We start from the raw sequence: 12,470 nt of genomic DNA, 5'->3' as shown, positions 1-12,470 counted from the left end.
AAATAATACAATTGGCATTGTCTATATGAATTAAACAAACTTGCCGAATCTTTCATGATATATAAACTTTTTGAATTATTGGTTGCGTGCATATCATTAGAATTGTTACGGCCATGAACCTGTTGCGCCTATTATGGTAAAAAATGTTACGTTTCTTGACATTACAAAGCCTACTTCGACGATTTTGAACGAATTTCTAACAAATGACATTGCTCACTGCGATTGACAGTATCATACAATATTGGCAAGCATTCCCGATCGTTGTTATTCGAGTTGACAGTTATTATTAAACATTTAAAAAACGTACTGGGTCCGTTTTTCAATCGATACACGGAAACGACAAAATATTGCGTGGGTTTATTGAGATTTGTCCGATGAAGGGACTAGTTTATATTAAGACGCAGGCGTTGTTTTGTAGTTTGTGGCGGTGGGTAGCGCTGAAACCTGAACAACACTGCTGGTGATGTCTGTGGTGTGAGGGTTTGCTGAAGTTCGGTTGACTCTTGCTATTTGGTATGCAGACAGTCATCTGCAATAAGAACCACGGGCTAATTTTTTAACACATGTTGAACGAATGATGTTCCTTTTAGGAAACTATTATCTTGGAGAGAAAGAAGGAGAAAGAGACTCCAAGAGATTATGGATTATTTAATACATTATTTCCTGCTGGTTCACTTACCATTTCATTGGCCAGAAGGTCGCCATCACTTTTTGATTCAGGTATCTCCTTAAAGGTATGATTGCAGTTGTGCTTTCCCAACTTCTTCGCATATTTGTACATTGCACGTCCAAATTCTGGTGTCCTACTGGGGCTGGGTGTTTCCTGGCAATTTGATATAACCATTAGGTTCATAAAAATGTTATTTCAACTACTATAACTATTTATTTGAACATTTTAACATTATGTGCCTTAATTATATGACGTTGGCTGGAAAGAATTGTAAGATATGATAATTAGCGATAAGAAATATATATATATATATATATATATATATATATATATATATATATATATATATATATATATATATATATATATATATATACAAATGTGAACTAGTTTTTAAATAACATATGTTATTAAAAATTTATGTTTTAATTTATTCCTGTAATAAATAAATGTGGCGACCGCCACGACCCTTTAGGCCACCACGCATACACCTACAGCAAGTTGAAAGGTTGGCAACGCCGGTAGATTGGTACCATGCGGTTCCCGGTTATAAAAGACCACCACGACGACGTCTCGCTCTCTTTTCTTTTCTATACTCCCTTGTAAGAGTACCACTTCCACAGCGCTACCGTACTTCATTTACCTAACCCGGTCAATTCTCCCATCGACCACATCTATCATTCAATGTTCAAATAAACAAGTTTTATTCAACCAGTGTTTTCAGTTCTCGTGAATGATTCCTTTCTAAAAATAGTAGTGAGTGTTCGGACAAACAATCGTGTCGACAGCCACACATTCATACAGACTGATCGACCAGACGAACATTCCTACATAAACTCCTACTACTGGTTAAAAATGTACCCGATGAGATTTAATTTATATATATATATATATATATATATATATATATATATATATATATATATATATATATATATATATATATATATATATATATATATATATATATATTATTTTGTAGGATTTCATTTACTTAAACAAATGTGTATTGATTAAGATACTTATAATTCATATTTTGTGTTAGGATTTCTTAACCGAGATAGGTGGGATTTCTTGAGATATAGTCATGAAGTCAGAAATATGAATATTTCAAGTATGTTAAAAATATATACAAAAAATTAGATTAATACAAAATAAAATAATAAAATTCGTAGACCAACAAGGAGAGACTGATTTTATAGACAGGATAGTATGTCATGATTGTTTTCTTAATTATTTAATAGATCTTTAAGTTGTCTCTTCGTTTTACTATAACAAGAGCACAGCAATTATAGTGTATAATATATATATATATATATATATATATATATATATATATATATATATATATATATATATATATATATATATTATACACTTTAATTTTTTGTTGCTGTTCTTTAAACTATTAGTTTTTGGATTATTTTCTTTATTCTCACCTATACGAATATTTCCTCAATATATTTTTGTGTTCAACAAGTAAATAGTGTTATTTTACTATATTAATATAATAGTGTGAAGAAGTTCTTATATTAGTGTTATACTATATTTAACAGACACATACTTAGTATGAAGTAACAAAAAGATAGGAACTTTGATACATCTTATTAAAATTGATAGCACTAAAGAAATATGAAAAAGGAAAAAGGCGCTATAGATAACTTTGACAGCAGCACCTTTCTTATATTTACATTTTATCTTATCACAATTTTTTATATACATTATATGTTTATTTATTATATACATTATATATACTTATATTTTATCATTTTAATATTTAATACTCTATGTTCCATCGAAGGTTCTATGTTCGACTGTTTATTATTTTTATGTATCTTTACCGATTTCTCCGTCAATTATGCACCGATTTTCAAAGTTCTTCTTTTATTCGAAAGAGTGCATTTCCGAGGTGTTCCCATTGGAATCGGTGCCATTTAATTTGTATTTTATATTTGTATCATATACACAAAATTAAATTACCAACAAAACAAATCTAATTTGTTGGTCGTACCGACTTCAAACTGATCAGTTGGTGGTAATTAAAATAATACTGGAAATAGATAAAATGGGTAGGATTTGTGTTAAAAATCTAAGTTATTGTTTTTTTACTCTTTAGCGAGTTCCTTATTTATTTTTCGAGGACGGTTCAATTTTTTAAAAATATTTTATTTTAATGATTTTTTTGAGAAAGTAGGTTTTGTGTTTTATTTCAATTTTAACTGGGCAATAGAATGTGACGTCAGGGGTTAGACACGAGATACGTGAGATATCGCCAACCAATGAAAAGCCTTTCCATTAATAAATATTCTTTACTGTGACAGTCATTTGAACTAAACAATTAAATTCAGCGAAATAGCGATTTCAGCGCTTTCCTGCTGAGACAACACAAAACAATTATGAAATTATATGTATAAAGCTAATATTCTACATATAGTATTCTATGGATATATTATTTGTCAGGAACCTTGGTTTTCATCCGTATCAACTTTGTTCTTTGTGTTAAACTAAAATAAAACTGTATATTAAAATTCTCGACGTTTCTTCCTCGTAGTCTTTCGACGGCGACAACCGATAGCTCTTAGGAGTTGCATAAAACTAAGTTAGGGAAAGTTAGCATTATCTGCGCTCGGCAGGCGAGCCAGCAAACTATATCGTGCGACGTCAGCACCGTAAATGCAACTGAGCCGCCTATATAACTTACTTCTGTTCGAGATCTAACTTTGAAATTTGCATCGTTCCTTCGGGGACTTCCTGCGGGACTGTCTCTTGTTTTCGGAATGTGGTTGCAGCTGGGAGTCGAGCTTTTCTTGTCCTTCGTCGTTGATCGACTGGCCGAACTGTTACTGCTGCCGGTTGTTCGCAGTTCTTTTGATATTGCTTGTCTGAAAAAAGTCAAATCATCGTTTTCAGTGTAAAGAACAGCATTTTTTTAAAATGTTATTGGAGACCTTTCGGTTGGTATAATAGTTGCTTAGCGATTATCAAGGATATATTGACGTCATAAAAATGTTAGTGCTAATATAAATATGACTCAACAAAGTGGCTAAATCTATAAATTGTAATACACAAATTGATTATCTAGATCAGAATTCCATTGTAAATGTAACGTAAATACAAGGTGAGGCTTAATAAACTATTTTTGGCTATAATATCTTTATTACTAAATAATATCTTGCAATTTTACAAAAAATTTCTAATTCAACAATAGTTGTTCAATGAGTAATAATATGTAGTCCTAAGTTACTACAAAAACACTGAATATTGTTGTCGAATGTTGGTATGGTGCAAAAGGCTTTGCTCATTACTGTGGGTCAGTTTTTTAATAGCCTGAATAATGGTATTCATTTGTTTTTTCTTAATAACATGTTTAGGCGGACTATGGATTGTGAAGATAATTAACAGGTCAATTGAAAAGTCCCCGGCCTGACACATAGATGGCACTACTAAAATTAAATCAATATGTTTTTTAGTAAGTCCGAACCTTCAAAAGATACGTGTATAAATTTGACCGCTGTCGGATCATTAGTTTGTGAATTATAGCATTTTGAGTGAAGCAACTTTTGTTATTGTGAAAATGGATACAAAGGAATTTCGCGTGTTGATAAAATATTGCTTTTTGAAGGGAAAAATACAGTTTAGTTATAGCAAAAACTTGGCTTGCTTGCCATCAAAAAATCCACAAAATGATTTTGAATGACCGTAAATTGCAATTGAATGAAATAGCAGACACTCTATAGATATCAGCTGAACGTGTACATCATATCATTCACGAATATCTGTAGCCCTGTGCAAAAACAACGATGAGTTGATGATTTGGAGATTCGATATGTGACAATGGATGAAACATGGCTCCATTTCAGTATATCACTCCAAAGTCCAATCGAAAGTCACCCGAGTGGACTGCACACGATGAACCCGCTCCAATACGTGGGAAAACGCAACGGTCGGCTGGCAAGGTTATGTATTATGGGATGCGCATGGAATAATTTTCATTAACTACCTTGAAAAGGGAAGGACTATCAACAGCGACTATTACATAGCGTTATTGGACCGTTTGGGGGACGAAATCGCCGATAAAGAAAGTGCTGCTTCACCAAGACAATGCACCGTGTTACAAGTCAGTGAAAACGATGGCAAAAGTCTATGAATTGGGCTTCCAATTGGTGCCTCATCCACCGTATTCTCCAGATCTGACCCCAGCGAATATTTCCTGTTTTCAGATCTCAAAGGAATGCTGGGAAGAAATTTTCGTCGAATGAAGAGGTGATCACCGAAACTATGGCCTATTTTGAAGCAAAGGACAAATCGTACCACAAAAATGGTAATAAGAGTCGCTATAATCAGTGTATCACCCTTAAAGGGAATTATGTTGAATAAAAAGAACTAATTTTGCCAAAAAAAAGTGTAAATATGTAGGCCGAAGACTTTTCACTTGACCTGTTAATTATGTCATATGTTTTAGTTTTAACTTTTACGCAGGTAGAGGCCCCTATGTTTTGTATTCTATGTCTTCATGTAAAATCCGCAAATTGTTATCCCAAAATGGATATTCTAGACCCGATATCATTTAAGGTGGTAAAATAATTAATTAATTTTCTTGTTTGCATAATAAATCTTACATAATCGGCATACATTCATCTAAAATTCGAAACCATGGCGAGCGAAAATTAGAATTTTAATAGAGTTCTAGAGTTTTCGATTCACGAGTATAAAGTTAGGTGGAAAATTATAAAAAATCTGTTATAATCTATACATAGTATAAAACAAAGTCGCCTTTTCTGTCCCTATATCCCTATGTGCGCTTAAATCTTTAAAACTACGCAACGGATTTTGATGCGGTTTTTTTTCAATAGATAGAGTGATTCAAGGAAGGGTTATATGTATAATACATGCATAATATACTAAGGCAACATTGCTAATTTTAGAGGTTTCTAACGTGATGTCGTAAATTAACCTATTTTTTTAGGCTTATTTAGCAATTAGCAAAAACGCTGCCTAACCCTACAAGTTAGATCAAATTAATGTACTACAGTATTGTACACCATAAAAAGGTCTACAAAAAAGTCCGCCATGGTATATGTTTATCTTTTAGGAATAACCCACATTAACCATTTTTATTGTTTACTTTTTACGTAAGAAAATGGCTTACTTACGAAGCTATTTTAAGCAATACGGCATTAATCCTTATCGAATTAAGTACCTTAAATACAGTGTGCAATTAATATAGATCAATATGGTTCCTTACAGCATGTAAATTAAACAAATATTTTCGGAGATATTACAAATTTAAAATTTGCGTTTAAAAATGTGTAATGTAATAAAAATTGTATGAATTTAGATATTCCAAAGATAGCAGGAAATCTTCATAGTAAGTATAGGGGAAGAGGAATTGTTTTACTCCAAATTTAATGTGTGCAGGCCAAGGGCAGTAATGAATAAACCAAAAATACTGGATCGATTTTAATCATGTTTTCATTGAGTGACATAGGCATATATATTTTATGCCCGTGCAAAGTCGGAGCGGGCCGCTATGTTTTTATATACAACGTTCATATTTTTTCTGTGGTGTATTTAATTTAGTATCAGCATTGCACCCGTGCGAAGCCGGGGCGGGTCGCTAGTGAACATTATAAAACGTTTGGTATGTAAAAGACTGGTGAAGAATTGTTTCGTGAAGAAATAATAAATGATGAAGTGATAAATGTTTCGTATGTTACCTGTATTCTTTGAGAGAAACAGCTGACGCTTTAAGGGGCGTACGGCTTGGCGAGGTCCTGCTAGAGCTGACCAAGCTTCCGCTGTCATCTCCATCATCCCCGTCTTCTTCTTCATCCTCTATATCTTCTGATTCTTGCTTGGGAATGGGCGATCCGAAATATAACGTTGGATCCCAGAGAGGTGCCGCACCATCTGAGTTTGAACGTTTACCTGTAAATATTAACGCTGTATTATACATCAAATGGCTCTAAACATTTTTTATACGTGAATACGTATTGATATACTTGATATTTGATTGAATACCTTTTATAAAAGTATTCCATTCTTTTTCAAGTGTTGATAAGCTTGCAATTCATTGTGTGTCCATTAATGTCTGTCAGAATGGACAGTTTTAATTTACTTACTTACTTAAACTTACAAGTAATTTAATTTGGGCTGTGTAGTAATTTCTATAAATCAAATACAAAAAGTAATAAATATCTAGTACGCAATGCTATGTAGTTTATTTATTTAAATTATATTTATATTCCATTAATATTATTAAATTTAAAACATCTTTGTAATTAGTGTTATTTTATATGAACGTAAAAAGAACAGAAATACTAGAAAGTCAGAAAAAAATTAAATGAATATTTGGTTTAATAGTGGATAAGAAATTGAAAGAATTAGAGAGAAAAAAAAAGATAAAAATATAAAAATAAATAAAGAAAACCATGAGATGTTGTAACAAAAAAACATGAGGTAGAGTATACAGAGGAGAGAACCAAGAGACCACTGTTAGTAAAATTGTTAACAGAACTTTGACAGAGGTACAAATAAGTGATGGACGATGGCGACAACCGTGAAATAAAGAATCATATATTAATAGGGAAGAAAAATTGAAAAACATATTATAGAAACAAGATGGAGAGTGATCCACTCGAAAGGATCTAGAAAACTTCTTTATAGAGTCATTCCTTCCCTTCTATGCAATTATTAAGTGTTGGAATTAATTTCTCAGATTTGCCAAAGTTGGGCCAAGTAGTACATTAGCCAGTTGCGCTCTTTAATGAAATGAAATAAAAGGAATAAAGTAGTTTCTCTAACGAACTGAGACTTATTGACTGAAATTAGAGTGTATTAGCAATCTACAGTGATTCTACCAACTTCACTTGATGGGATCGAATTGTTCACTGAAAAACCAACGGAATAATACGACTTTACGAAGTAACAAGAACGACTTCGCAAGAAAATGAAAAGAAAAAGAAATGCTTGATGATTGAAAATTGAGCTTAGTCAGAAGAAACGGCTGACACAACACTAGACAGGAAAACAGTGTTAAGTACATAGTTAAAAATATTTTGATGATGGAAAGTAAGTTTTATGGATTGACAAGGGCTGATCTTCGCAGAATAGCATATATATAGACAGAGCATAACAACTAGCAAAATACATTCCGTGATAGTAGGTAAAACATGATTAAGATTATTTATAAAATGACTCAAGATAAGCTGTCACTTAGAAAGTCTACACGAACGTCATTTGCAAGAAAATTTTTTAAAAACCTTTGGACGAGTTGTATGAGCAAAATTAAGGCAAAGAAGAGAAAAAATTTAGAAATAAGAAAACAAAAAACTATAATGAAGTGATAGACATTGAAGATGAACAGTTGATTTAGACACTGAGTCAGATACCATAGTAGGAAAACAAGCCACTGGCTCTGTAAATGCAAAATGTATGTTCTGCCAGCAACTTTTTTCAGAAAACACAAAAGAGTAAGACTCTGGGTTATATCTTGAGGTGTGGGTTTTGGGTACATAATGACTGTGCAGGGCCAGAATTTGACACCTGGATATGTGATTTTAGCTAGTAAAATAATTAATTTCTTTACCAAAGTTATTTGATCTATTTTGCAATTTTTCTCAATGCACAATTTTGATAATATGGTTTATCAACAAAAATATAAAAAGATTATTGTGTTATCTAAAAATATATGACTGATTAATACTAAGTTAACAAAATGTTGATTTTTAAATTATTTTTTACTTTTGATCCGAAAAAATAAATGGTTACCGTACCCATTTTGAGATACTTTCGTCTACATTTTCCTATATTTTAACTCCAGTTTATTGTTCTTTAACATGTTCCTTCCAATGAAGTTTTGCATGAAAAGTTATTCTGAGATCAGATTTGGTTCTAATTATTTATATTGTCACAGGACTGGTGTAATTTTTGGGTTGTTTCTTGCCTATTGACTCCGACAACAAAATTCGCAGTATCATCAGCTAATGTAGCCATAGTGATATTTTTGACACAAGTTTGCATCCTTATGATAGTGAAGGCCTGTGCCAATTTAAATAACTGTAGCTAAATTTTGTAGTCTTTTTTTATTGTAGTATTGCTAGACCTCCTATTGTTGGACTATGAAGAATCTGACTGTGTGTTTCTGTATTCATTCACTTTTATATCTTCATAATTATTCTTAACCTGATTAGTTCTTGAATGTTTGTTAATAAACCCAAACTGGTGTGTAGTATTAGGTTTTTTTCTAAAAGGCATTTTATTTGCTACTTCAAGTTTATAAATTTACCAGATGTCAAACTGTAATAATGTAGAAAATATGGATTTTAGACTTGATTGTAATATTCTTGTCTTACCATAATTAGTGATTAATATTTTTAACAGTCACATGTTTATAATTCCCTTTTAATGATTCTTTAACAAAAACCCATGATATAATTTCAACGTATAATAATATTTTATCCACATTTATTTATTTTTGTAGGATAATATAAATAAATTAAAAATGAAAAAATAATAAAGGAAACTTCTATCAGTACTAATACAAACATTTATGTTTTGAAACCATAGATGGCGCTAACATCGCCATACATATTAAAATATATTCTTTCCATTACTATATTAACTATCAGACATGATGTAAACTTTAAGAAGACGGAACTTATTAACCGTTATATAAACCGTTTAATTATAGTTACGGGCGATTCGAAACCAATTTTTTCTCGGATGCTATGTTCGGAAAACGTTTTTTTTTATAATTTTTAAGTCCCTCATTTTCGGGTGGTCGTTATGGAAAGTTATGGAAATTTATTCGACGGTGGTGGCGGATCATTTTTTTTTATCTTACCTCTGCTGGAAAGGTTCGATTTGTTAGGGGAGCTGACGATACTTCGTCGGGCAACGTCCTGGAAGGTTATGGGGGAGTAGACCACGGGCCTGCCGACGGTTTCCTTCTGGTTGGATGGTTCGGGGTTCGAACTTTCGACTCTCTCGATTTCCTGGTTGGTGGTGAAGCTCTCCTGCAGCCTGGGGACGGGCGTTCGGCATTCCCTTCCTTCTAGCCAGTACGTTTTCATTGTTCCTGTATTGTAATCGTAATATTGAATTACCGTATTGAATTACCTTGGGTAGATATTTATTTTGGTTATTGATAATTCTATTAAAACTACACTTTATAACATTTGTTACTTTCGAACAGTTAAATTCGACTATTTTGGCATATCTCTACATAATATAACTGTTTTCTATTTAATATTATTGAATTTATTTTAAATTAACTGATTAACTTTTGATTTTTAAAAACTGTCTGAATGGTGAACGAGTGAGACGGTTTGGTCTGTTTTCTAATAAACTCTCTCCTCTTCTTTACGTAAATAAAACAGTTTTTTAAGTAAAATAATTTTTCTTTCTTTATAAACCCCTTTCACATTCTATAATTCCAGTCATATCAGTTTTACGACCAGAAGAGGAACACGTTCACCAGTCTATATCAATAATTGTCAAATCCCGCGAGCAGACGATGCTAAATATGCACCTATATCGATGCCTAACTATACCATATTTATGCCATAACAAATACTTATTGCCCTCGGGGCAGATTGTCCTCGGGGTTCAGTTTTTTTGATAAAAATATTTTATTTTTCTCTTTTTAGTATTAGATATTTACTCAATAACCTATGCAGTTATTTTATTTAATATTACAATGGGTAGGAAAAATAAAGTTGCAGCCGTATGAGGAAAATAGGTGATTTGACAATTGTGTTAACAAAAAGCTATTCTCCCCGCCGGGAAACGAACGCGCGAACTCCGTGTGGAACTAAACGCTCTAACCATTACACTATAAAAGCAGTTGTATACAATATACCTACGACGTTATATATGTTATAGTTTGTACTTAAAAAGCAAACTGAACGGCTATTGCACTGAACGACTTCCGATTTTCCATCATATCTGCTCAGCAATAACATTATACACATATGTATGACTATTATAGACAAAAAGTATGTGAAAACATTGTATGTGCCTGAAATTCGGGTGTTTTCATCGATTTTCTCCCTTCCCCCCAACAGATCCTGATTTGGTTCCAATGGGACCACCTCGGAAGTGCACTCTTTCGAATGAAATTTAATAAATAAAAAATATAATGAAATTAAAAAAAATCATTTTGAAAATTGGTCCGCAATTGGCAAAGAAATCGAAAAATTAAAATATATATATATACATCCGAACGTAAAACCTTCTCCTTTTTCGAAGTCGGTTGAAAATATTAATAATGGCGGATAAAAAATCATTCGGGACAGACAATTGATGAAACTATTGAAATCGAGTGCGATTTAAGGGCTTAGGCGATATGAAATATGTCTCTGTATATTCTTCCAATATGTTAAATCGATTAGAGTAAAATTTTAAAAGTGCGGACTAAGCGTAAGACTTTGTGGAAGTACAGTCCATCAGGCCATGCCAATCTGCCACGCCGCCGGTATATTTAAAAGCAGTTGCAGCTGTTGTTTGTTTTTCTCGCTTGCCCTCACTTCCTCAGGATAACTTGTCTTAGACTAGACTAGGAGAACTTACCAATGAAGTTCTTTGGAGCGGTGGGTTGGTGGCTTTACATAGAATACTGTTAAAAATTTGAACCTGCTAATTCGGAACATTGCTTCAAACATGCTTCCAGCTAATCCAAAAATAATCGAGGGTGCTGCATTGGTTGGTTGCTAAAACCTTCAACGGACCACCTTTATTGCTTTTTATATACGGTATGGGTTTGAAACTTGGTCTGACTGTTAAGACGAGTAGGTTCCGTACTTTATGCTTTACTTTAAAAAAAATTCTGCATGTTTGCAACGGAAAATGTTTACACTTCTTCAAAATAACATTATCTGGTGATTGAATAATATATTTTTCTAATAATTATTATTTTATCGCAACTTACTTTAAGAGGCAAGACGTGCTAAACATTTCATCAAGAATTGCGAGTTTTTGTTAACGCCACCAAAAACGCGAATTAATTTTTTTCCTTTGTTGTAATACGAGCTCTATACATATATCTGTAAATAACACTTGGTTTTTTAATTTTGATGAATTATACAGGAGTTATCCTGACTACGCCACAATATTTCAAAAATTATTTGTTAAATATGTTACTTTGATTTACTAAATTGTTTGAAATACATCTGGTCTATTCAAACTTTTTTTTATAGATACGTCATCAAAATATTTAATGTATTTATTAATAAATTCGTTTTCGAATCCGTTAGGTTCGTTTTATGATATAGAATATTTTTCTTCTCATTTTATTCTAGTTAAAAAGAGACATAATGCTGTCTGATTAGTTCGAACACATAAACGAATGAGCCTGTCAAAGTCGCCGGTTTGTCAGACGTATGCAAATTTCTTGAAAGCAATAGTGATAAGAGATTATGACTCTAACCTATAAAATATTGTGGCTGTATAATTAAATGTAATTTATAGATGTACTATAATGTTCAAATAAATTATGTTTGATAACATTTTTGTTCAATTGTTTTATTTAGATTAAAATTTGTGTGTATGTCAAAGCCAAACTGAACTGAAACTCAGAGTTGATGCGGCAACATTGCAACGTTTGGATGTCACAAATTTAAATGACGTATGTACAAAATAATTTTGAATAAACTGTATGTCATTTTATATATTAAAAAAGACATGCATATTGATAAAATTGCTGTTAGTTAAAATACATACGTTTTTATTAAGTTAAAATGAGAGCGTCTCAGTCGTTTGAACAACATTAGTCAACAATAACAATTCCATTAGTCCACGG

General features: G+C 32.2%; 1 protein-coding gene across 1 annotated transcript in view; it reads right to left on the bottom strand.

Moving 5' to 3' along the window:
- Nucleotides 1-250: 250 nt before the first annotated feature.
- Nucleotides 251-12,470, bottom strand: part of Gyc88E (Guanylyl cyclase at 88E) — a 175,000-nt gene continuing 162,780 nt past the window's right edge. Inside the window, exons 13-17 of the mRNA XM_076396476.1 lie at nucleotides 9,516-9,749; nucleotides 6,388-6,598; nucleotides 3,372-3,552; nucleotides 680-823; nucleotides 251-529 (exon numbers count right to left, since the gene is read on the bottom strand). Of these exons, the coding sequence (XP_076252591.1) occupies nucleotides 389-529; nucleotides 680-823; nucleotides 3,372-3,552; nucleotides 6,388-6,598; nucleotides 9,516-9,749 (911 nt within the window). The 3' untranslated portion in view covers nucleotides 251-388. The remainder of the gene's footprint in view (nucleotides 530-679; nucleotides 824-3,371; nucleotides 3,553-6,387; nucleotides 6,599-9,515; nucleotides 9,750-12,470) is intronic.

This window comes from Rhynchophorus ferrugineus, unplaced genomic scaffold (assembly GCF_030347505.1).
Source record: "Rhynchophorus ferrugineus isolate W39M unplaced genomic scaffold, kcgeb_rfMv2 rfM2, whole genome shotgun sequence".
In the NCBI taxonomy this organism is placed as follows: domain Eukaryota; kingdom Metazoa; phylum Arthropoda; class Insecta; order Coleoptera; family Curculionidae; genus Rhynchophorus; species Rhynchophorus ferrugineus.
The sequence above is the reverse complement of the archived record's forward strand: the minus strand, read 5'-3'. Positions and strand labels throughout refer to the sequence as shown.